This window comes from Neolamprologus brichardi, chromosome 14 (assembly GCF_056152115.1).
Source record: "Neolamprologus brichardi isolate AB-2024 chromosome 14, ASM5615211v1, whole genome shotgun sequence".
NCBI lineage: Eukaryota > Metazoa > Chordata > Actinopteri > Cichliformes > Cichlidae > Neolamprologus > Neolamprologus brichardi.
Window position 1 is genome coordinate 5397286 of NC_142117.1, and position 25452 is coordinate 5422737.

The 25452-nt window shown below is 41.5% G+C and overlaps 1 protein-coding gene across 4 annotated transcripts in view; it reads left to right on the forward strand.

Annotated features, from left to right (window-relative positions):
• The window catches only part of LOC102781692 (uncharacterized), a 120733-nt gene that overhangs the window by 29817 nt on the left and 65464 nt on the right, over positions 1-25452 (forward strand). For 3 of the 4 annotated variants that reach the window (XM_087850676.1, XM_087850678.1, XM_087850680.1), the window contains exons 3-6: positions 13473-13559; positions 14664-14738; positions 16378-16617; positions 23361-24713. In XM_087850676.1, the coding sequence (XP_087706802.1) occupies positions 13473-13559; positions 14664-14738; positions 16378-16617; positions 23361-24713 (1755 nt within the window). The remainder of the gene's footprint in view (positions 1-13472; positions 13560-14663; positions 14739-16377; positions 16618-23360; positions 24714-25452) is intronic. The other variant, XM_087850677.1, reaches the window with a different exon arrangement.

Here is a 25452-nt window from a genome sequence, read left to right on the forward strand (position 1 = left end):
TTTTTGTAGTTTATTGCACTTTTTTGCAATTTATGTAATTACTATGCACTTAATGCAGACATATTATTAACATTTGGGCTGTAATGGTTGTATTGATGTATAGCTCCCAAAAATGGCTCTACAGCATGTAAAAATATAAAATAAGCTCTGGCGGACTTGGTTCTATGGTAGGTCTTAAAGGGTTAAAATAAGATACCATTAACACTTTGAGTGCAGTTACAGTTAACAGTGAATATAAATTCTACAAATGAATTTATTGTATAGTGTCACCCCCCTCCACCATTAACAAATGGTTCAGCCCATAGCAGGACCGGCTTTTTTCTTGTTTTCAGCAGCAAGCCATGCCTATGATTGTGCCAGAGCACATTTTGAACAACACCGCCCCATGTTGTGTAGCTTTCTGGATTTTATACTTATTGGGCTACATATTTATTTATTATACAGGCTATACAGTACATAGAATCAAAATTCAGTTGTTTTATGTGGATTTTATGTGAAACTAACATGTTTAATTATGTGGGCTACAGAAAATAATTAAGTTATAGACTATATTTATATGAAAAGCATGTATACTTACTGCATTTGAATCACTTTAACCATATGTCACCACCTGCATATGTGTTTGAAAAAGGCTTTGATTTTGCCACCCCATTTGATTTCTCTGCCACCCTCATGCCACCCTAAGAAAATTTCTCTAGATCCGCCCCTGCTCCAAGGCACACATCGCCAACTGTGAGCACAGAAGCCCCAACCAGTCAGAAGAAGCTTAGCTTATCTTAGCTCAGTGGTTCCCAAACTTTTTACACGCCTAACAAACTAAATTACACATGCAATAAATTACACGTAGCAATGAAATAAACTACGAATTATTTTACGCTACGTCCACATCTACACGGTATTTTTGAAAACGCAGCTGATTCTATGCGTTTGGACCTTTCGTCCACCAGTAAACAGCGTTTCGAATAAACGAAAACTGCGATTTTTTTAAAACTCCATTTTTGCGTTTACGTGTGGACGAGGAATACAGAGTTCGTCACGCAACGTTAAAGGATTGTGCCTTTTTTCACGTCACTCTGTGACAAAAACACGTTTTTGTTTACGTGAGATGAATTTCTACAATTACAGATAGGGACAGAGTGGGCGATCGTGGCTCAAGAGTTGGGAGTTCGCCTTGTAATCGGAAGGTTACTGGTTCGAGCCCCGGCTTGGACAGTCTCGGTTGTTGTGTCCTTGGGCAAGGCACTTCACCCGTTGCCTACTGGTGGTGGTCAGAGGGCCCAGTGGCGCCAGTGTCCGGCAGCCTCGCCTCTGTCAGTGCGCCCCAGGGTGGCTGTGGTTACAATGTAGCTGCCATCACCAGTGCGTGAATGGGTGGATGACTGGATGTGTAAAGCGCTTTGGGGTCCTTAGGGACTAGTAAAGCGCTATACAAATACAGGCCATTTACCATTTACAAAATACTGTTAATCTTAATATCTTCAGTTTTTACACACTTACATATACACATGCAGTTTTCCTGTGTAATAATATTCATTATTGCTATCAATACATTTTTCAAAAATGCCTCTCTGTGCAAAATGGGTTTAAAAACATAAACAGCTGTGGGATCCTGTTTGTGATTTGAACCGGGGAACAAATCGTGGCAGGATCAGCCTGATATTATTTGGATCCCACTGTAACTTTACTGTATAAAGAGCAAACATCTCCAAAATGTCAGGAGTAGTTAGTCATTACAACACGTGTTTGTGAACTAAAAATAAAAAATGTATGATACTGTTTGCCCGTGATTTGAAGAGCGCAGCGCTGCTCCCGACGCAGGGAAAACTAATTCAACCACAGAGACCTACCCTGGCACTTGTGCAGGTGAAGCCAAAGGGAAGATATGCTTCACCATATTTTCTTGTCTGTGGCTTGGAAGGACGTTGGTTTGGAAACATATTTGGCGATGCTTCATCTCCTGCTTAGCGTTTGTGTGGGAGCCCCGTCAAAAATCTGTCCATTATGCTAGCAGTGTCCAAACGTTCTTTTTGTGTGCGTGTGGGCCCCACACTTCGGGAACCTCTGTCTTAGCTAGTGGAGTTGGGGAGTTAAAACAACTTGTTTCAGACTGAGGTTGAACTGAGAGGCTGCACTAGGGCCCAACATGAAATAAATAAGGATTACTTTGAACCATCAATCATTCAAGCTACTATGGCAGAGTCAAAAAACATTAAAATAAAAAATGTGTAAAAACTTTCAGGGCAATAAATGCACACATTATAATGCATTTTTTTAACTGCATCTCCAAAGTGGATATTTAGCTTGTTGTTAGATTAATAAAGCTTCAACAGCCAAACATTTTATTGTATTTATTTATTGACTAATGGACCACAAATTCTAGGTTTGCTTTCTGTTCTCGCTAAGCAAATTTGAGACCACCGCCACAGCTTTAATAGGACAGTGGACTTACTCCTCCCAAAGTTTTAATCCTGTTAGGTTTTTTAAATTGATTATGCTCATTATTAACTATGGGCTTCGTCTATTATTACAGAGCACCTAGAGTGTGAGTTCTACAGAAGAAAGTAGAACTTCTGTTAGACCACTCTTTTGCTCTGTGTCATTCATGTGATTTCTGGTTCATTTGTCTGTGCGTATCTTTTTATATTAACAACAGTTAATTCAACACATCTCCCATTTTCCCCGGCACCATCTGCTTGGTTTCTGTCATCTGTTGCCCCTTCTTCTTTCTACTGCTAAACTTTGTCTCTGACAGCAGTAAAACATAGCCAAGAAGATTTCAAAACTTAGTAATCTTAAAGCGCTGTGGTGCAAGGAGTGATATTCTAGATATAAATATTGGTCAACCCATGAAAAAGCTAAAACCAACAAAATAGTCACTAACTTGAGCACCATAGGCACAACGTGAGGACTTAAATGCGGGTCTCAAGGTTATCACAGTTAGGTGTGCTTATTTACAGTGCAATTACAAACTGCTATATACAACGGTGCTGGTAAGGAACGGGACTCCAGGTATCCAGGGAGAGGTAACAAACATCAAGTCACCAAACACTCTTCACAGAACAATCACTCACAGAAACTCAGGCTTTCCACAGTGAGGGAAAAATCCAGGGAGGTCCCGCAGTGAGGAGCTCGCAGTGAGTACCACCCAGGTGGGGAGAACAAAATAAACAAAGAGCAAGGCGAAGGAGGGAAAAGAGAAAAAGAGAAGAAAAGAGAAGACAACAAACAAGCCAACGAGCCAGGGAGGACCCCCTCCTTGTCCCATGACTGTTCCTTACACTGAAGACTGGAGAGATATGGTTTTAGCTCGGAAACATGGAAAGCATTCACGATGTGTATGTTGCGGGGGCAGAGACTTCACACAAGCAGAGACGGGGTTAACCTCAATCTGGCCTCAATTTCATATGGAACCACTAAAATTTGTGGACAGTTTCTTAGATTCTGCTTGAATGGGTCCCTAGTCAGGAGCCAGACCTTCTGCCTAGGAGTATAGGAGTCTGATTCCTTCTGGAGGAAGGTTGCTTGCGTGGTCTTCCAGATACGGCGTCACCTGCACAAATGATGCTAAACAGATGGGGCAGAGTGCTCACCTTCTATTCCCGGAAAGAGCGGGGATTGGTAGCCCAAGGAGGCCTCAAAAGGGAACAGGCCAGTTTCTGAAGAGGTCATGCAATTATGAGTGTATTCCACCCAGGCAAGCTGCATGGTCCACGCGGTTATTGGTGGAGACAATGCATGGAGTGCAGATTCCAGCTCCTGATTGTTTTGTTCAGCTTGACCATTGGTCTGAGGATGAAAACCAGATGACAAACTGACCTTCATGCCAATTGCCGAACAGATCTCTTTCCAGACCTGGGGGCCGCGATTGGAGACAATGTCAAGAAGGATCCTGTGGAGGCAGAAAATGTGGTCTGTGAGGAGCTGAACCATGTCCAGTGCTGTGGAAGGTTTGGGTTGGGCACCAAAGTGTGCATCTTTTGAAAAGCGATTTACTATGGTGAGTATTACCGTGCTTCAACTGGAAGGGGTCAGACCAGTCACACAGTTGAGAGTGATGTGGGACCAGGGTTGTCCAGGAGTTGGAAAGGGCCTGAGCAGACCTGCAGGAGGAAAGCTGGAAGACTTATTCTGTGCACAGATAGAACAGGAAGAGAAATATTCTCTAGCATCCTTTATCAGTGTAGGCCACCAAAAGAGATGCTATAGGAAGGTGAAGGTCTAGTGGATGCCAGGATGCCATGTAAATTTAGTTATGTGTGCCCAGTGGCATACCTGAGATTATACAGAAGCAGAAATGAAGAGCCGGCTAGGCGGGCCGTTACCTGGGTCGAGTTCAGACTGTTGGGCCTCCAGGATAGCGGACTCAATCTCCTATAAAAGGGAAGCAAGATAGTCGTTTCTCCAGTCGTGTCTTCAGAGCTGGAGTATTGCTGTGACAGAGCATCGTGCTTGATGTTGTGGGAACTGGGTCTGTAAGTTATGGAAAAGTGGAAATGGGTAAAAAACAGGGCCCACCTGGCTTGTCAGGCATTAAGCTGTTCAGCTGTCTGTAGGTAGGCTAGATTCTTGTGATCCATCCAGACTATGACTATCAACTCCTCCAAGGTGAGGACGTCGTCGTTCTGTTCTGCAAGAGAGAGACTGCAACAAGAAGTTTGAATGCAGCTTTGACTGGGTGACACCACTGAAAGGGAACTTTGGGAGAGGTTAGTTGGGTCAGAGGCAAGACAAGACTGAAATCCCAGATGAAGCGATGGTAAAAATTTGTGAATCCCAGGAACCGTTGCAGCTGTCTGCAGTCTCGGACCAGCCAGAGATGCATCCAGCTGGTTCCCAGCTGGATATCCAGTGTTTGTTCCAATCAATGCAGGGGTTGTGTAAACATAGCCGGGGTGATCCAGAATGAGAGGTGTGAGAGGTGCTTTGAACATGTAGAAACTATTCTGCTCCATGTGATTACCCGAAAGGGAGAGAGTGACAGAATTGGTCTTATCAGTGATGTCAGGCAGGTGTTGACCATCCAGGGCACTGACCATGGAAACATTACATATTTGCACCAGGCAGTCATTAAAGTAAAGGTGCAACATTTTGGCCACATGGGAGAGGAGTTGATGTCCCATGTGACCCTTCTTATGCATTATAAGCACTCACCGGCTGCTAATCTATGGTGGTGTTCAGCGGGGGTTTGATGAGAGGGTCTGAGCTGCATTGGCTGCTCTTCAGAATCTTCTCACCTCCTCATGTCTTTCGGCCGCATCAGCAGTGCTTCTGCCCGAAGCAACGAACTCTGGGAATTGGCGTTTTGCGTCTCCTGATGTACCCGCATGTGATCATGAATCCTAATACACAAAGGTATAAGAGAGTCTAGGGAAGCAGGCAAATCTCAAACACTAGGTCATCTTTTAATTCATTACAGAGGTCATGTAATGAAGTTCCCCTGAGGGCATTCTTTCCCAGCCTCTGTCCTTCGCTCCGTTTACCTTGCTTGAGGTTCAGCAGACCAAGACACAGGGCATGCAGTCAAAAGGGTCATTAGCACATTTGTTTTTGTGCAGTTCTTGCCAAAAACGAAGTCCAGTGTCTTATTTCAAAATAAAGCTGTTTGCAATTCTTTAAAGGTTTGTGATTTATATAATATAGAGGCCTGAAACTTAGTCCTTCATGCACCATACATCTTCAGGCATGCTGCTTTATTTGACTTAAACATGTAGACAAAGCAGATAAACACTAGCCAGAGAATATGAATTTAAGGAAATGCAATGTAATTTCATGTCATCCTGTAAAATCACTACCACTCAGTGCTTTTAGAAGGCTTTTGCCATCTTTACAGAAGGAAACACCTGCCATTACAATAAATCTAACCTGTGTTTTCAACTTGGGCAGGCAAGCTGTCGCTTATCTTCATCATCATGTTTATTTATATTTATTCACATCAACACTAAACAATAACAAACAATAATACATTTATAATTAAATTACAATTGATCCTTCAGTTTAAAAATGTTTTACAACCTCTAATAGCTCACTGCCTCCATTACCATTTCTCTCTCCTCTCTTTTACATCCCACTGCTATCCATTGCCTTCTTGGCTTTCTTGTCCGCCCCTTTAAACTTTGAACTCGACTCTTAAGTGCTTGTGTCTCTCCAGGCATAGTGACAGCTGTGACTGAGAATGTGCTGCAGCAGTTTGACTCTAACCTCTTCCGTCCTTGCAGTGTTGGGAAGGTTACTTTTAAAATATATCCCATTACAGAATACAGAATACATGCCCCAAAATGTACTCAATGAGAGTAACGTATTCTGAATACTTTGGATTACTTAATATATTATCATGCTGTTTACAACTACATGAATGTACTATTGCTGTGATTTATTACTGTTACTGAAGGTCCGCGGCTCCGAACCGTAGTAAAGGGACCTCTGGCTAACACGGCGAGTTCGTGTCAGGCTCGTAGCTGAAAACTAGCTTTACTTTGCTGTCTGTTTGCTAGCGAGAGACAGAGAGAGGCGTTGAAAGGCTGCTCCAACAGAACTTATTGTTTTTGGAGGAAAACACGAACACGGTGTACAGTCGAGTCTTAATAGCGTACATACAACTGGGCTCGTCAGGCTCTCTTCTTGGCTGCAGTGGTTATTATTATATTTACATGCTTCCAGCTCCCGTTTTTGCTCGATGACAGCTCGTACTTTTCCTTTTTCTCCCTCCCTCGCTCACAGACACATAACGGGTATGGCAGTCCATTCTCCCTGCGGCACGGACTACACTGCCTATGATGCTACATTCTTTAGAGCTATACCTGTAGCATTCTGCCTGTTAGCTTAGCACAACAACAACAAAAAGGCCTCTCTCAACCAGGAAACACGCAGAGAGAGAATGTCGCCCTGTAACCATGGCAACCGCAACGCTGCCGCCTGGAACAACAGAACGTAGCTGTCAAACAAAACCCAAACAGTCCTGACCCGCCACAATATGAAACAGGGAAGTACCGCCGTGTAATCCATTTATTTCAACAAAGTAACTGTATTCTAAATACCACCTTTTTAAACGGTAACTGTAACGGAATACAGTTACTCATATTTTGTATTTTAAATACGTAACGGCGGTACATGTATTCCGTTACTCCCCAACACTGCGTCCTTGGTATGGAGCGAATATTAGCAGCATATGCGTGACAATATTAGCTCCACAAACTAGTGGCAGGTCGCAGAAACAGGCCAAAGACAGCATGATAACATCGGGAAGATGATGGTAGAAGATCTCTCAATTTTGGGGGTAAAATACTGTCCCAGCTGTACTCCCTTGTGATTTGCACATCTCACCTAGTTCTAAGCTCCCTTCTATAATAGCCGGGCCCCTTTGAAAGCATTTGACTGCATTTCAAAACAAATTTGAAAAACGAGTCAGATTAAGAATTTGCTCAAGACTAATCATGTCTTTTCATTTTATGTCACAGGTCAGGGAACACTCAGGTGTTGAACCTGGCAGTAATATCAAATGATCTTTTATTTGAACCTACAAATAAAGTAAAACACAAAGCAGTGCACAGAGGTGGCAGGAGTACCAACCAGTGAGAGAGACAAATGCAGCAGAGAACTCACAATCAAGAGGAAAATTAGACAACAGCTTTTTCAAGACTAACACACCATTTGCTTGTATTGACAACATGTAGGAAATTATACTGTACTCGTATACAGAGATGGGTAGTAACGCGTTTCTTGTAACGCGTTACTGTAATCTGATTACTTTTTTCAAGTAACAAGTAAAGTAAGGGATTACTATTGCAAAAACGGTAATTAGATTACCGTTACTTTCCCGTAGGAACGCTGCGTTACTGCGTTACTAAAACCGTGATTTTTTTTTGCGAGAATGTCTCATGACAGTGACGTAAGCGAGTGCGACGTTCGTGACAACAGCTGTGTGCAGATCAACAGTGGATCATATATCAAGTGCGGGAGAGAGTATGAGCGTGCAGCGTTTAAAGCGTGGAAGTACTGACCTTACTTTGAGTTTGATTCCATAAAAAGTGACAAAAACATTAGTGTCCGTTGTGCGTGGGAAGAAAACTTCTTTTTACAGCGAAAAACCCCCTAAACTTCCAAGCAAGCACCGAGTAGCTACGACGTAATGGGAAACTCACAGAGAAACTCGTGGATTCTTCCACTGACCGCTGCGGCACACCTGCACCAGGGTAAACCTCCGCCTACCCCACTCCTGCTTTACAGGTGAAAATAGAGCAAAAGGACTGCTAGTCTTTGACTTTATTTATTTTTTGCTGTGTTTTACTTGCATCTATTTGAAAGAGTGAGTGTAAACACACACAAAAAAAATATTTTATGTGCTGGAATGTGCAGAAAATAGGTTTAAATGTTAAACAAATTTCTTCCCGTCAGAGAATGTTGCATATAATATTTTTTTGCTTGATGCATAAAGTTAAAAGATTAAAACTAATAAAACAAGTTTTAAAAAGAGACTTTTCCATTTGATTACATTTTGTATGATGGATTATGCAGAAAAAGTAGAATTGGGCTGAAAGATCTATCGCTTTATCACCTATTCAGGCTGTAAATTGTGTTTTAAAAAGTAACTAAGTAACTAAGTAATTAATTACTTTTGAAAATAAGTAATCAGTAAAGTAACGGGATTACTTTTTTGGGGAAGTAATCAGTAATTAGTTACTGATTATTTTTTTCAAGTAACTTGACCAACACTGCTCGTATATAAGGATTCTAAATATCACATGTATATAGTTTGTATTCAAACATTTGACCTCTGACCTCACGTTTACATTTTTGCCTTTCCTTTAAGTTGGCCCTAAACGAGTTATTCCTAATTCACTATAAACTTTTTAAAGTAAATTTAAAAAGAACAAAGAAAACAAAATCAATAAACAAAATGCATTAATATTCTCTTAAATAATTACTATCCAGTAAATACTGTCCAGAGAGTGATCTGCTTTGGTGGAGGTTAGTGCTCTCTGAGTGATTCTTGTTCAGGACGACTTTCATACTAAACTTCCTAAACTGACCAGTGAGATGTCTATAAATACAGCAGCAGGATTGCCCTCAGCCTGGATGCAATTATCTGGAATCGTTACTCTTGAATAGAGCGGAAGTGCATCTCAGTTCAGCATTGGTGGATGGTTACCTTCACCCCTGTAAGATACGGTCCACGATGGGAAAAAGTGCACTTAACAAAGCCCAAACCTCTGGCCTCCTCATAGAGGAGGCCAGAGGCACTGCACAGCAGGCAGCACAATATGCACTATGACATTGCAGAAGAAATGTTTGAGTTGTGGCTTCCTTCTCAACAACCTTAAAGTGGTATTCCAGAGATTTTCACATCTGTGCTTTTATAGGACCTGAACAATGTTAATCCTTTTAAAGAACTGGAAATTTGGGTTGCAATGTGGTATGCAGATGCACTGCACCTTTAGGCAGACCTAGACAGCTTAAATGAAAGTCAAAAGAAAGCTGACGTGAACTGGCATTGAGATCTCCTAATCCCGCTGATCTAAAAGCATTGCAACTGAGCTGCAACAAATGCTTTATTACAAATCAGGCATAGGAGCGTGATATTGGTGACTGTCATCTAAAGTCATTATCATACTAACTGCCTCATTTACACTGCAGTACAATTATTTTGAGAGGCTGTTTTTGTATAAAAGTCTTGAATCTTAGCCTCACCTGTTATATCAATCTCTCACATGAATATGTATGTCATCTGTCTGTTATATTGGTACATGCCATCTGATTTGCATATCTTCCAGAGTAGTGCATTTTTTATCAGTTGGACTGTGACTTTAACCTGGCTTTTAAAGCGATTTCCTTCCCTCCATAACAGCTAAAGATAGTTTAAATAAGTGCGAGGCACTGTGGTGCAATAAGCATGTGTACAGCACAGTGGGAAGCCCATCACACTGGATTCCTTCAAACTATGCAGTGAGGGCTATTTTAGTGGTGGTTCCCTGCTGCTATGTTTTTGGCTTGTTTCTGCTGGTAGAAAATTTTAAAGGGCTTCCAGTCCAATGATGCAGAAATGACATAAAAATAATGTTTGAAAAAAAGGAGGTGTTTGACCTTGAGGCTTGATACTGGCTGCTTTCCTCAGAGGGCTGTCTGGCCTCTGACTGTGCTTGCACGCACATGCTGCTGCTGCTGCTGCTGCTGCTGCTGTGCATGTGTGTGTGTCTGTGTCTTAGAAGTGGGGGATACAAGAGGAGGGAAGAACAGTGAAACTTTTCAGACATAAAACAATAAACATATTTATCATTTACTCACATAAGTCTATCGGCTACATGCACCTTATATCTATGTAGCACCCACAGCTTCTCGGTGACAAATGCTTCAATTTTTTTCTATCGATGTACTGTAAACATGTGCATGTGCATCTTATACTGTATGAAAAAGGAAAGAAAAACAAACAAAGTTACCTTTCATTGATTTGGTATGTATTTTTTTTATCAGTGATTCTGAGGAAAGCTTAACAGCAACTAAACTTGTTAACATAGACTGTATATAAAAGATGGATGAACAATGCAGAAGCGCCTTAAAGCTGCAATTTTTCTAGTGGCCAGCAGGAGGGGCTCTTCTGGACTTCCAGTTGTACAGAAGTCTTTTGTTTCCTTGGCTTCCTGCTTCACTCACCACTTTCCTGATGATTGTGAACTAGGTCTCTAGATTTAATATTTAATATAAACACAAAATGACTAGACAAGACACATTTAGCTTGTTCACGTTGGTTATATTATCCAGAGGATCTGTAGTGCGTGTTGAAGTCACTGACATAGATATCTGGTGACTCTGAATAACAGAAATCTCTTCTTCTAATATACTTGCTTTTTTCACTAGACACAAAACATAAACAGATTTCCTCAAAATTGTATTATGTGTAGTTATTTATTTTCTTATGGGCAGTTTTCCCAACTCTGCTCAGATCAGCTGGTTCATGCAGTGGCAAAGCATAGGTTCATAGAATATGTCTGTGAAGGTTCTCAGTCATCCAGGTCATCGTAGTCAAAGGAGCTTGCAAAGAAAAGCGTCTGGACTTCTTTAAGTTGCTTGAAGACGTTTCACCTCTCATCCGAGAGGCTTCTTCAGTTCTAAGGTCAAATGGTGGAGAGTCCCAGATATAAACCTGGTGGGAGTGTCCCCCCACAGAGGGACAAAAGGACCCCCTGATGATCCTCTAATCGCCTGAGCCAAGGTGTGGAACTGGGTGTGGGTCCCAATCAGCCAGAGTTTCGGGTGAGCTCATTGTGAAACCTGGCCCCACCTTATCATGCGAATTCCTGAGGTCATATGGCCCAGGATGTGAGTGGGCGTTAAGGTGTCTGGGAAGGGATCTCAAAACTGGATTATAGATGGCAGAGAGTTGGTGTCGTAAACCACCGCCTCTGTTCAAAGATGGTCGCTCACAGTGGACATAGATGCTTCTTTCACTCCTCTTTCAAACCATCTGTCCTCTCTGTCCAAAATGTGAACATTGGCATCCTCGAAAGAGTGTCCTTTATCCTTAAGATGCAGATGGACAGCTGAATCTTGTCCAGTGGAGGTGGCTCTTCTGTGTTGTGCCATGCGCTTGTGGTTCATAGAAAGTTTATGGAAGTTCCTTTGTTGGAAATGTAGCTTCGTTTTCTAAGCAGTGAACATGTCAGATTTGCTCAGAATTATCACTGAGATGTGGATCATCTAATAGGTCCATCTTTCTCTTTAAAGCGATTCACATTAAGTAACTTCATAATAACACAAATACAAAAGTAAGTAAAAGTGTGATAGTAATCGGGAAAAAAAAATATGGGAGACTGGCAGCTGAAGAGAAATCTACTCAAAGGGAACCCAGACAGAAAAAGAAAAAAAATGCTGTGACGTTGAGTCTAGAATGACTCTGCAGTTGTGCTTCTGTGTGTGTTTCTGTGTGTGCTGCTCTATACTCCAAAAATGGTTGCAGACACAAAGGAACACTGGCTCTCAGAGACACACTCATCCAGTGGACCAAAGCTTCCCTTTAATGCACACTTGTTAATTATTCACAGTATCCACCATTACAGTGCTACTGGGCCAGAGCCAAAAGTATGCGTCCCTGTTTCTCCTCAGTACATCTGAAAAAAAAAAACAGCTTTTCAGTCAAAACCAATGCATGTGCATTCATGTTTACAAAGCAACAATATGTTTTACTTTCGGCACAAAGCAGCCATTTGTGACGTGCAGCTTCAGTCAGTTTTGGTTTTCAGCTGCGGTGCCAGTTTTTATGTGTGTATTTCAGGACCACGGACAGATACATATTAGAATCTGTGCTGTTTGTGCAAGAAGCAAAGATCACAGTTCATTTTATTTCAGCTTCTCTCAGCTTCAGCTATTTTCATTTTGGATTGCACTCAAGTACCTTTGCATGTTCCAAATAATACTTATCTTATTCTGGGTTCTTGGTGCAGCCCCTCAGTTCATCCTCTCCCCTTTGGCAGACCTTTGTAAATGGAAAGCCTCAGTTATGCATTAGTTGACTGTATTATATATTATATGCACTATATGTTAGAATCCACCACCATAGTAGATCTCATTGAAACCATATAGTGATTTATTTTGTAATATTTATTTGTTCAATATGGTTTTGTGATTGTCAGTAAAATAACTGTGCAAGTCAGACTTGGAGTTAATGATGTAATGGCCACTGGTAGAGTAACTATTGTATTATTTAGTTAATGCTCGTGTTTCATTGTTAAGATGACAAAATGATTATGTTAAGCTAGATTTATTTTCGGCTGCTAAGGGGAATTAATGGATGCAAATCCTCCATTTATTTCACTTAAAAGATTATATTACCCTTTCAGCTTCTTTCCTTTTGCAGCACTCGAAGGAGCTAAGAAAGTCTGGCTCTCCGTGTCCCATGTGTTTGTAATAGTGGTGATGTTTCTGTCTTGTATATGCGCTTGTGAGTGTGTTAGTTCAGTCCTGGCGTGTGCCTCAGCTGTTGGGAACATGCATCGATCCTCTAAGACACGCCTGTTGACAGGTTGTGTTGCCAGGGGAACCGCAGATGCTGTCATCGTCTCCTTGCGTAACCATGGTGATAGGCCCTTCAGCAGTGTGTTGTGTCTGCTTGCTTCACTGTCAAATGATAGGGCAAAGACACACACAGCATGTGGAGGCAGGATTTGGGAAGCAGCACCCGTTTGATGGGCAGACATCTGACAGAGCAGAGCTACATGCAGACTGACTGAGGTGCACTGTCTCGCTCTCCATGTGGAGCGCTCTGTATGATAGGGACAATGGGAAACTACAACTAGTGCAAAAGTAAAACAAAGAAAAATAAATATATCTCCTGTTCAGTGTAATGAAAAACATGAAGCTGTAACAAAGGTTCTTCATATACAGATACGCTTTGCAAATCTAAAACTAGAAAACTAAAGAGACAGTCGTTATATTCTTATATATTCAGTTGAGGATGACAGTGATAATGCTCTTTATTTCCTCAGGTCCAGGGATGATGTCATCAATGATGTCATCAGGAGGACGCCAAGACCCACCAGGACAGCCTGCCTTCAGCTCTGACTACCTGTCTGGTGAGGGTGAATGGACTGAAAGTCATGTAGTAGATAATTTTATCACTCTGCCTACAGTCACAGGAGAAAACCTCTGTAAACACTGTGATTAATTTTGGGCTCAGTCATCCAGGGCATTTTCTAAAATCTGGTCATTCAAATTGTCAGAAAGGAGGTTTATGCAGGGTATGCTCATTGGCTAATGGCGTGTGATTGACAAATCAAGCTCTCACTAATCACATTGCATCATTCACCCCTTCACATCCATTCATACAAGCACTTTTTTCTGTGCTTTTTTTATGTAACTGCTTTTTATCTAACATCCACACACCCTCACACTCCGATGGATACAGCAGAGAGCAACTTTGTGGTTAATATCTTGCCCAAGGATATTTGGCATGCTGACTGAAGCAGCCAGAGATCAAACCATCAGTCTACCAATTAGTAGATGACCTGCTCTACCATATGTGAATTAAATGTAAAATGTAGCCGTTAAAAAGTTTGAAGCTAACAGAAGACTTCAGCAGTTGACCTATGTACCAAAGTTACCGATTTATACCATAAATTGAGGTTACTGTACCTCATTCAGGATTTGTTGCTCGTTAAAATGCAAAGAGGAATGTTTTTCCTTTAAAGAAAAGCTGAAATCTCTAGTTGGTTAACCTGCAGCCACTTTACTGAGCAAATACTTTGCATTTTCCAATCTTCTCTGGTGTGGGGATTATAAAGTAAGTTTATTATCGTGCATCAATTGCACAGGAATCATGGACAAAGGAAACAGTGAGGAAAAAAACATCCATTTTCAAAGTATCCTGTCAAAAACCATTACTGTGTGGTGTTTCAGGCTTTTGTACATTTTTTGTTGCATATATATCTTTGTTTTCAGTTTTTGTTACTCCATGCACCAAAATAAAATGCAGGTAGAGTTAGATGCTGATTTTATTTGCATTGGTTGACATTTGTTCTGCCCGTTTGTTTGTTCATGTTCTGTCCCACTGCTTTATTTCTTCCTGCTCCTCGTCGTCTGTTCATTTTGCTTCTCTCTTTGACTCTCGGTCCCCACTGTCCTTTCTCCATTTGCCAATTTTCTTTGCCTCTGTCTGTCCGGCTCTTTCTCTTGGTCAGGTCCTATGCGTGGGATGACAGATCAGTGGAGCCTGAACAAGACAAAGGACAGCAGCAAGCCTGACTCATTTCTAGGTCCATTTTACTTTTTCACCTTCTGTGCCATGAATACCTTTAACTGCAAACTAAGTAGCAGGTCACTGTATTTTGTCTCTTCTTGCTTTGAATCTAAATAAAATAAAAAGACTCAAGAATCTGGTGCAGATTCTGGTATTTACTTTATTGTGGGGGTTTTGAAATAAAAATGGGGTTAAAATTGCACATACATGGTCAGAATCCTGCATATAGCATATCTAATATTTCTTTAAATATGCCTTAGTAAGTTTTACTGTCACCGGGCACTTTTAGTACTAATCAAAAGCTGTAAAGGCGTTTGGCAGAATTATAATTGGATGCATTTCATCCATTTCACCACTGGCTTCTCTGTGAGTCTGCCTCATTCACAACTACATCCACTCTGTTCTGTGTACTTGTGCCACTGGTACAAAACAGCCCCTGAACATGATGCTACCACTACCGTGCTCCAACAGCTGGGATAATATTCTTGGGGTTGAAAGCTTTATCATTTCACCTCTCATCCGAGAAACCTCTGCAGTTGTTCAGCTCAGAATTGACGTCTTTTTTTTTCAATAATTGAAACATGCTTACTTCATCACACTACAAACAGTTTCTACCTCTCTGTCAGTGCAACACAGCAGCCTACAAACCTATTGAAGATATGGGCAGCTAATCTCCGAGCAGACAAACCACTTAGACACTGAATTAATTACTTACTTAATTATTAATTATTAATTATGTGACAGAGAAAGTGTTCATAGGAGTTTTTGCAGTCATTTGACAAAACTAAGTACACCCCAAGCGGGAGAATCTTTTTCACACTCTTCTTTACAACATCGCTTCAGTTCACTGTGCTTTGCTGGGAGTTGCTTATGCACAGCTCTCTTAAGTTCCTTCCTCATTATTTCAGTCAGGTTGAGGTTTCCACTGGGTATTTGCATCACCTTAATTCTTTTCCTTTTCACCGTTGTGTTGTTGCTAGTGTGCTTGGGATCCTTGTCCTATTGCATTACCTAATTTTAGCTCTTGGACATGTTGCCTCACATTTGACTATAATTTACATTTTTATAGATAAATGGCCTACATTTGTATAGCGCTTTTCTAGTCCCTAAGGACCCCAAAGCGCTTCACACTACATTCAGTCATTCACCCATTCACACACTGGTTACGGCAAGCTACATTGTAGCCACAGCTGCCCTGGGGCGCACTGACAGAGGCGAGGCTGCCGGACACTGGCGCCACCAAACAAGGGGTTAGTATCTTGCCCAAGGATATTTGGCATGCAGCCAGGAGGCAGCCTGGGATCGAACCACCGACCTTCTGGTTAGTGGCTGGCCTGCTCTGCCACCTGAGCTACAGCTTAGCTTTCGCAGTGACTGAAAGGTAAAACAAGGCTAAATGATCACCCTTCCAAGACAGTGCTTGACAGTTGGAATGAGGGATTTGTGCTAATATGCCAGGTTTGGTGTTTGCCAAACATGGCAGTCAGCATTCTGGTCAAAGGACATTATTTTACAAGTCTTGTGGTTTATATAACGTTACCATCAGTATTTAACTTCTCTCCCAGCTGCATGTGGTATGAGTATATAAAGTCTACAACATTCAAACAGACAGCTTCCTGTTGGTGATGTCGCTCCTTGCTGTTTCTCTCCATCAGGCTTTTCTCAACCTGGGATTGGAGGGACCATGGGGTCCAGTATGCCGCCCTTCCAGACCAGTATGGGCACTTCTCTATTCCAGACTGGAATGAGTCCAGCTATGGACACCCAGAAAAGTTCAAGCCATTTTGGTGTGGAAAGCAAAACCATCAGTAACACCAGTGGGAGCAGTCCCTTTAAAAGCAGCGATCCATTTTCTTCCGGTGGCATGGGAATCCATTCCATGAATCACTCTGCAGGTATCACACTGGAGCTTGGTTGCATGTAATACTGCATTCTGGGGCTGCAGGGGAGGGGGGAGTGAAGGACCAGGGAATCAAAATGTTAATATTGATTCACTTTAATATCGATAATATATAAAGGACTCATAAACTTTCCCAGACCAAATGGGTTTGGTTGCATTTCTAACACAGCTATAGCAACAAGTGGAGCTGCAGCTCAAACGTAACAGTCTAAATCCGTGAACATCACATTTAATTTAATAAAAGCTGAGATGTTATGCTATTCTTGCTTTAATACTACTGAAGAGACGCAAAGGCAGAGCAGGAGGGAACAGTGGTGACAGGAGAAGTAACACCCTGATCACACAGGCCATGCTTTCAGCAGCAGAGGGCAGTCTTTTCTAGTTTTCACCATCACTGGAACACTCCCAGCTCTGCTGTTTTGTTGCTGGTGACCTTATTGCTTTACACTCTGTGCACCCGGCTACTGTCCTCATCATCAATCGACAAACTGGCTCAACAGACAAATGAAACAGTGACCATTTTAAATAATATATCTCCACACAGTGTTCATTAGTTCCTGCAGTGAAGAGAAAATAGTAGCCTAACGTAGATTTAGTACACCACATGACATTTCTAGTTGTCTTTATTAGGAATTTTTAATGTTTATCATAATCAGTAGCAACTGGGTGTCAACTAAATTTGTTGTTGCCAGGTAACAGAAACACAAACCCAGAGCAGTGCATGAGTTTTCCTGCTCATGTAATTGCACTACTAGAATAGAAACATGCATATTCTCCTGCAAATGCTTTTATATGTCTTCATTATGTTGTCATCTACATCTAACTCGAGATTCAGCCAGAAATCCAACCCTGCTATCAAGAGTCAAAAGAAAATGGCCTGCAAAGAAAAACAACTAAAGGGCTCTAAAGCCCACACGTAAACTCTTATACTGACTTTCCAAGTTTCCATTTTAGGCAGAACTTATTAAACATTTAGTAATATTTTTATTCATTAGCCTTTCTGTATTCTGCTTGTTGGTGTACTAAAGATAGTCCTTCTGGCTTAAAGCCAGCTAACAGTTATGTAACAGCTTCTATTGAGTTAAGTCCCCGTCTCTCAGCAGATCTGATGCATCAGTGACACAGATGAATATATACTAGATATTTTCAAAATTGCTCTTCTAAAACCAAAGGTGAGCTCAGCTGTTAGCCATTAAAGGCTACTGTAATGGATGCATTTGTACTAACATATTTTGCAGATAATTACAGTTTGTTGAGCCTTTGACCCTTATCTATGTTAAATTCTTCTCAAGTAAGGACAACAAACATATGTCCAGAAAGCTAAAGAACATCACAATGTGCATTATGTCAATACCTGATAAAAATCTGAAGCTGTGAGCTAGCTAGCTTTATTTGGCTATTGATGAAGCTTTCTCCTACTGGCTGAAAATTGGTGGTTGGTCCCTCTCCTTTTACATCAGTGTTTCCCAACCACTGTGCCACGAGAAATGATCGGGTGTGACCCGGACGATTATCTGGTTCTACCTGATTAGGACTCTTAAGCCACACCACCAAACCAAAAGTGTCACAAAAAGCATTTTGATAATCTTCCCAAAGATAGCGGAATGGGCTCAGTTTGTCCCCAGTATACCTTGTGTGCTTTCTTCTGACCATTACTCATGCTAGGGCCTTCATCTGGGTCAGAATTTTCTCCAGGACTCAGGTCAGATTGACTGCTTTAACTTTTCAAATATTTATCTATTGCTATTATAAGCTGCATGGTCTCAGAGCATGACTATTATGTAATTTCTGTTTTACTGGCAGCTGGCAACCCATTTAATTAGAGCAGGTAGTTGCACTGCCCTCTAGTGGAACAGAATGTAATTGTTTTGCCCGTTAGTCACGCTGGTCGTTTAGAGTACTCATCAGGTGGAATCAGATAATCTTCCACGGCACACCTGATCATTTTTCATGGCACACCTATGTGCCGCAGCACAGTGGTTGGGAAGCACTGCTATAAGCGACCCAGAGGAAGGCCCTAGCATGAGCAGTGGTCACAAGAAAGCAAAAAAGGTATATTGGGGACAAACTTATTATTATCAAAATGCTTTTTGTGACATTTTTTTTGGTGGTGTGATGTTTCTAAAGTGAAATATGCACCGTGGCTCCAAAAGGCTGGGAAACACGGTTTTACATAAGCAAGGTGAAAAAAGCTGAGAAAAATGTAACCTCCCTGCTTTACAATACAGTCAGTAAAGTAGTGAATAGAAATTATACTTCGTTTAAAGATGCTTCCAGTCAATTAAGCAAATCAGTCAACCAATCAGTTTGAGAAATAAATAAAAGTACACTGAAAACCTGGAATTTTCTCTTATTTAGGATTGTTGTTTTTTATTCTGGCTTGACTGTGCAAAAAAAAAAACCAACCTCTTATTTAAGTTAGAGCATTACAAAATAGTCTGCGCCAATGTGTGCTAATAATGATATTATTTTTATTCATTTTCAAGGTTTGTTTGTTTTTTTCTTGTTGTAAAAGGCAAGAAAACAGGTGGTTGTGTTCTTATCTGGTGTCCCAGCAGTTAATAGTGTAAAAGTGGAACAGCAGATGCCAGCAACACCTAAAACCAAAACTAGGTCTTTGTCCCCTCACTCAGAACTCATCTGCTGTCCCTCAATTTCTCTTAACAGTTGTTAACAGTAAAAGACAAGCAAATGTGATAAAAGTGCAGACTTTCAGGTTTAATTTAAGAGTTTCACAAAATAAATTGCATTAAGTGTTGGGATGAGACTCTATGACAGAGAATATGTGGTACAATGAGATACTGATGCAAGTGAGGAAAGGCCATTGTCAGACTGAAAAATCCAAATAAACCTGTCAGGGAGATAAAAGAAGCTAGCAAACACTTTCAGAGTGGCTAAATCAACAGTCTGCTGCAAAAGAAAAGATTTTCTCAAGGCAAAGAAATAAGATATTCATCTAGACTTTCATCCAGGCGTTAAAAACAGAAAGAAAATGGGGGCCTATGTAGTGTAGAATTCCTAATGTAATTCATCTGTAATTCCTAAACAATTAGTGCAATCCTTTTGTAAAACCCTTGAATAAAAGTCTACACTTTAGTCACATTTTGATTGAATTATTTAAAACCCACTGTGGTGGTGTCCAGAGGCAAAGACGCACTCTAACTAACTGTAAGTACGAAGTGAGAAAGCAGTAATGTCATTCCATTGACGCTGAAATCATAATTTTCTGTCGACACAGTTGCCAGAAACATCTTAAAAGTTTGTTTATTGATTGTCCCACATTATCTTTAAGCTTCAGCGAGCATGAATAACTCATCCCTGTTGGCAGGCAGAAAACAGAAACCCAGATTTGGGGTGATGGCGAGTCATGCCCCTCCACTTCCTCCTGTCTCACATCACTGGGTATCTAATGAAGCAACAATAAAAGAGCAAAATAACAAAAACATGTTACTTAAAGTTACTTTTTTTCACAGGGGGATTAAATTGGATCTGTCTAGGCATAGGCACGATTTAGGAATTTACATTCATGGAAGTGTCATCGCTGAGGTGCTTTATTTTGAAAAATAGTCATTTATAACACAAATTCTGTGTGTTTTTTAAGTTGTGTCTACAACTCAGTGTGGGGATATTTCTGCAGGATACTGATGACACATTTCCCAAACATGCTTCTGTTCTTCTGCGTTTACTATCCTGTGTTTAAGGCTTGCAGTCCACTGTGCTCCTGCTCTGTCTGCGGTAAACCTTAAATAGAATTTGGCAAATTACAGCTCATACTGTGTTTTTGCACGAGTCATGTGTTCAAAGCAGCCCATGCTCCAACCTTAATGTATTTCATGGCGGTTTGCCAGAGTCCAGATTAAGAAGTACTCCCATTAAATATGTTATCCTATTAAATATAGATGATAATATCCCTGGTCTTGTCTTCCCTTAGTGTTGTTTATAGCAGGGCAAGCATCAGGTCGTTGGGAGAAAATAGCCAAGTCAATCAATTAAACCATGCTGGGAAAGGTGCCAGATTTAGAGAGGATTGCACCTTTTTCTGGATTTCCATTAATAAGCAGTGATGTAAGACTGCAGTTAGGATGATGAAAAGTAGAAAAAAATATAATATTTTAGATTGGAAGAAGAGCCGATGAGCAGTCATAGACTATTTTACAGTTTGCCTGTTTCTGTCTGTTCATCTTTCTGTTTCTGTTCTCTCTGAGCTGATGACGTGCTTGTCAGTAATAATTGAGAAATATGGATTTAGAGGAAAAAGTCAGAGCCAACTGCGATGCCTTCATTCCTCAAATAAGAGAAGATAGTGGGAACAGACAAATAAGAAGATCATTTCAGTGCAGGCTGAACATTTTTTGCTTTGTCTGCCATTTGATCGTTTTGTGATTCCGCAGTGCGTTCCTAACGCTTAATGTGATTTGAGTGCGTTTGAATGTGCACTTAGTAGACACGCATGTTTTTAATTTTCTTGCATGCTCGCTCCTGTGTTAACTGTGCTTGGTATATTTGTCTGTTTAAGTTGCTTCAAGGTTGCATTGCTCTCACAGTGTGCTTATTTTTCTGTGGCGTGTGTGCGTCCTCCCTCTAAGAGCAACTTTGTATCCTGGATGGTGATGATGATGTTTAAATATTGAGAATTATGCATATTTGTGCAAAAGGACACACATTTACTGGTTGACTGGCACTTCCTTTCAGACTTCACTGGCAATTTGGAAAACAGAAATCTACACCAAACTATATGACCAACTTTCAGTTTTGACTTCCTCTCATTTTACATTATAGTTATTATCATAAAAGAGTAACAACTAAAAACAACATTACCCTACATGCACACAAATGTGCATGTCAATCACAGTCTAACTTGGTCCTAAAAGGTTCCCTCAAACGTTGTTGTCAGTGAAATTTTAGTTAACAGTATATCCAGTCAAATCCAGGCAGCTGGGACACCAAGCAAATATATCTAATGCCTGGTGTAAAACAGCATCTATAAAACGTTTTATGCACGTATGATCTATTATAGTCTTTACAGAACCATAGACAAAACAACAGGTGAGTAAAGCAAATACAGGTTGAATGTATTTATAAAAGCAGGCACCATCACATACAACTTACTGCAATAAATTGTTGAAAATGTTGTGCCTAAAAAGAGCCTAAGAGCAGTCAGACTATGGTTACTATCACTGGAAACCAACCCAGCAAAACAAACTTCACTTCATGATTTTATGTGCATTTCCTGGTTGGCATGTGGCATACCACTAGTACGCAAGGCGGGAATTTATTGCGTATTATAGCATGTAGCCACGTGTGCTTTCCAAATGCATTGCTAATACATCTTCTATAGTACCAGCTTAGGTGTTCCTCCTGTCCAACCATATCATGTGATGTCACTAAAAATGATCTGTCTTCATCTGGTTGTTATTTTACATGTATATGTACACCACACCGAAATATTTCAGCAGGTAATAAATTTACACGAGTAAAATTTTAAAATAAGTTATGTTCCACAAAAATGTCTGTTCTTTGTTTTTTGGGGGATGAGTCAAGGCTCCAGGTGACAGTAATAACAGACGTTTGTTATTTACAGTATTTGTTAAGCAATGAGAATAAGTACAGTTCAGTAAGATAAACTCATAGAAGCCACTTATCTCTACAAATAAACAAAGTTAACATTAGTAGGAAATTAGTCCAGCTTTGCTCAATTAATGTGCATAATTGAACTTATTAACAGGATGCCAAGAACTAAAAGCTATCACTGAATGTCAGAGATGCCTCTAACTTGCATTGGAGAGATATCTACTGAAGTTAACTCTCATCAGGTAGTCCTCATCCAGGGACTCATGTGATACCTTTTTGGTACCCAAAGATGGCCTAAAGAGTAGGCTGCCCTCAGTGCAACTTGCAAGGACCAAGAGTAGCGCTGCCTAAATGTGGTATTTTTCTTTTGTAGAGTCTGTAGCTATTATCAAACCTGAACTTCGAACAATTTTTAGTTAGCTATGTTGGAGTTTTCACACACGTCCTTTCTCACATGTAGCACACATCAGGGAATACTCTGGATGCAAACTACTCTAATTACTTTGGTTTAGACAAAAAAAACTACCTGAATCATGTTGAAGTGGGAGTCAGTGCAACAGTAAGGACAGTGAGGGCGTAACCTCTTGTAATGCACCCACTAAAGAGCACTATTAACAAGACAGCTTGCTGGTTAGAGTTTGTTTTTAGCCTAAAATTGTGTAGCTTCTTTAACGTATCGTCAACCACAATGGTCGTTAAATCATTTTGATTGTATAGCAGCGTCTGGCAATGGTAGACATAACAGACTGGGGGCTTTGATGAAGTTAAGAAATGTCAGCCTGGAAAGCACAACTTAGGATATCAAGCACCACTGAGTGCTCTTGTGAAACCACAGAAACCCTTTCTAAGGTAAGGTACATATCTTGCATAAGTTAACCCAACTGCGTAAGAGGGGGAAAAAATGTCTGCTTTAGCTTATTTCATAAAAACTCATATTTCAACATGAATTTAGAGTAATCCTATAATCTTCACTACATCAAATTACTTTCACTGTCATAGATGCAAGAGTTATTTACCAAAATAGCTGGTACACCCAGTTAAATCAGATTTAAACCTGAAATAACAAGTACAGCTATAGTAACCATAATCTGATGGCTTTTTATCAGGTGTTTCTCTGACACAGTATGTGATTGGTTCCTCCTCTTATAAAACCCTCCCCCTCGGCAGCTCCCATCCTCTCTCCCAGCGGCTCAGTGGATGACAGCAGTGCTACATCCTCCAACTCTGAACCCCTCAGCCCTGACAGAGCAGGGCCGGGGAACGAAGCCGGCAAGCAGCAGCAGCGGCGACGGAAGAAGAAGAGGAAGGGCCGTGATGAGGTCTACGACTTCTTGGATAGCCAGGAGAATAACATCAGCGGGATGCAGGATAAAGGCAGAGGGGAGGTGGAGGAGGACGAAGATGAGGAGGAGAACTGGGAGTGGGAGATCAGAGAGAGTGGAGGAGGGGGTAGGGTAAAAGGCAGAAAAACTAAGAGTCGGGCAAGACTTCCAGAGGAGTGGGGAGCTCCACAGCAGCCTGTCTCTCCCACACCAGCTACAGTTGCCCCTAAGTGGGCTGCAGGTGCTGACATTGGCTCTAGTGACCCCAAAGCTCCAAACTCCATCCCCAGCCCCACTCTACCCTCTGCCCCTGAACAGATACCCACAAGTTTTACCAACTGTTCCCATGTTGGCCAAGTATCAGATTTGTCTTCGCGCTCCTACGAGCCTATGTGTTTAGATGACTTTTCTGTGTCTGTTAAAAATGGGCAAAAGCCCATTGAAGAGAGAATGTCAGCCAAACCTGAAAACCATATTAGCACAGCTGCTAGTACAGTCACCAAGAATAGTTTAGCTGGGGATGTCAGCGGTAGCCTAGCACTAATGACAGGGGACAACCTAAGCCCTGTCTCCCAGACCTTCTCTTTCCTTGATTCAGTTCTCCAGACCCCACCGGGTTCCACTCCCGACTCCCAGACAACCACCCCCATCACCAACACAGCCTCCCTTGCTCCTGCTTCCCTCACAAAGTCAACCCCAGTAGAAACCACTGTCCCTGCTTCACAAGCCGCTTCTGATTTCAACCCTTTCAAGAGCACTTCAGACCTCCCCCCCACTGTGTCCACCAGTCCATCACCTTTAACTTCAGCAGAAACATACCCTTCAGCAGCCATAGCTGGATCGGCCCTCAACGTCGATGCCAAGCCTTTCATCCCCTCAGCCACACTAATGTCCTGCACAGCTACCCCCAGTAATTCGGAGGCCACTCCTGTTGTTAGAACAGCAGCAGTGGCCTCCACGGGAACCGCCGGTCCTGCATCCTCTACCACTTCAGCCACACCTCTTAATTCCTCAGCTGCTTCCTGTAAGAAAGAAGCCACCCCTGCATCGTCATCACCAGACACTCCCCCCAAATGCGTACCAGTGTCCCTTAGCTCAGCCACACCCCCTCCTCCCATCACCCAAGCAGCCCCTCCCTCTCTCCCTGCACACTCAGACCACCAGGAGTCCTCGTCGCCACAGCTCCCCCCATTGGAAGGTTGGTGAACTACAGGGAAGATTATGAATAACATGGAGCTAATTTAAAGAAAAGTGATTGTAGGCTAGGATAGCAAGAAGTAGTGATGTTTGTCTTCCTGTATGCATGGCTCTTTGCCTGCTTGGTGCTCGATCCTGTCGCCTGCGAATCCGAAATAACCGGGGCCCGACAGATATATCCAGAACAGCTTCTGTTTTAATCAGCTTTTAAGATATTTACCTTTACGACAGATAAACATCTGCTCTTTGTTACTACTGCAAATATAATCTGGAAAATATCGCAGACAGAAATTCATTTGTGTCCAAATATATTAATATCCTATGCTGCCAGCATGACTATGGGACACAAATGTACTGTGCTAGTCGGGCCCTACAAACCTGCCAGGGTAAACTGTCTGATTGGATTTTCCTCTGCCTGCCTCTGTGTATCTGTTACTGTGATCATAACAATTTGATAATACTTGACCTGCTGCTGATAGCTGCTGCCGTCTATGCTTGCTCCACTGTCTACTGTTTCGTGTGATTGTCAGCTGCTATGTAACCTCCCACTATCTCCTTTTTGTCTGTAAAAACACACATAACCTGGGTCGCTGCATGGAAAAGCCAGTTTGTCAATGCCTTTCAGATTCAGTCAGCAACTTTGTAGACTTTAATCATCTGCATAGAGGCAAATTAGTGTATCTGGAAGAGGCAAGGTGTGGCCGTGACCATAGACGTCACATAAAAGATGGACAGGATGT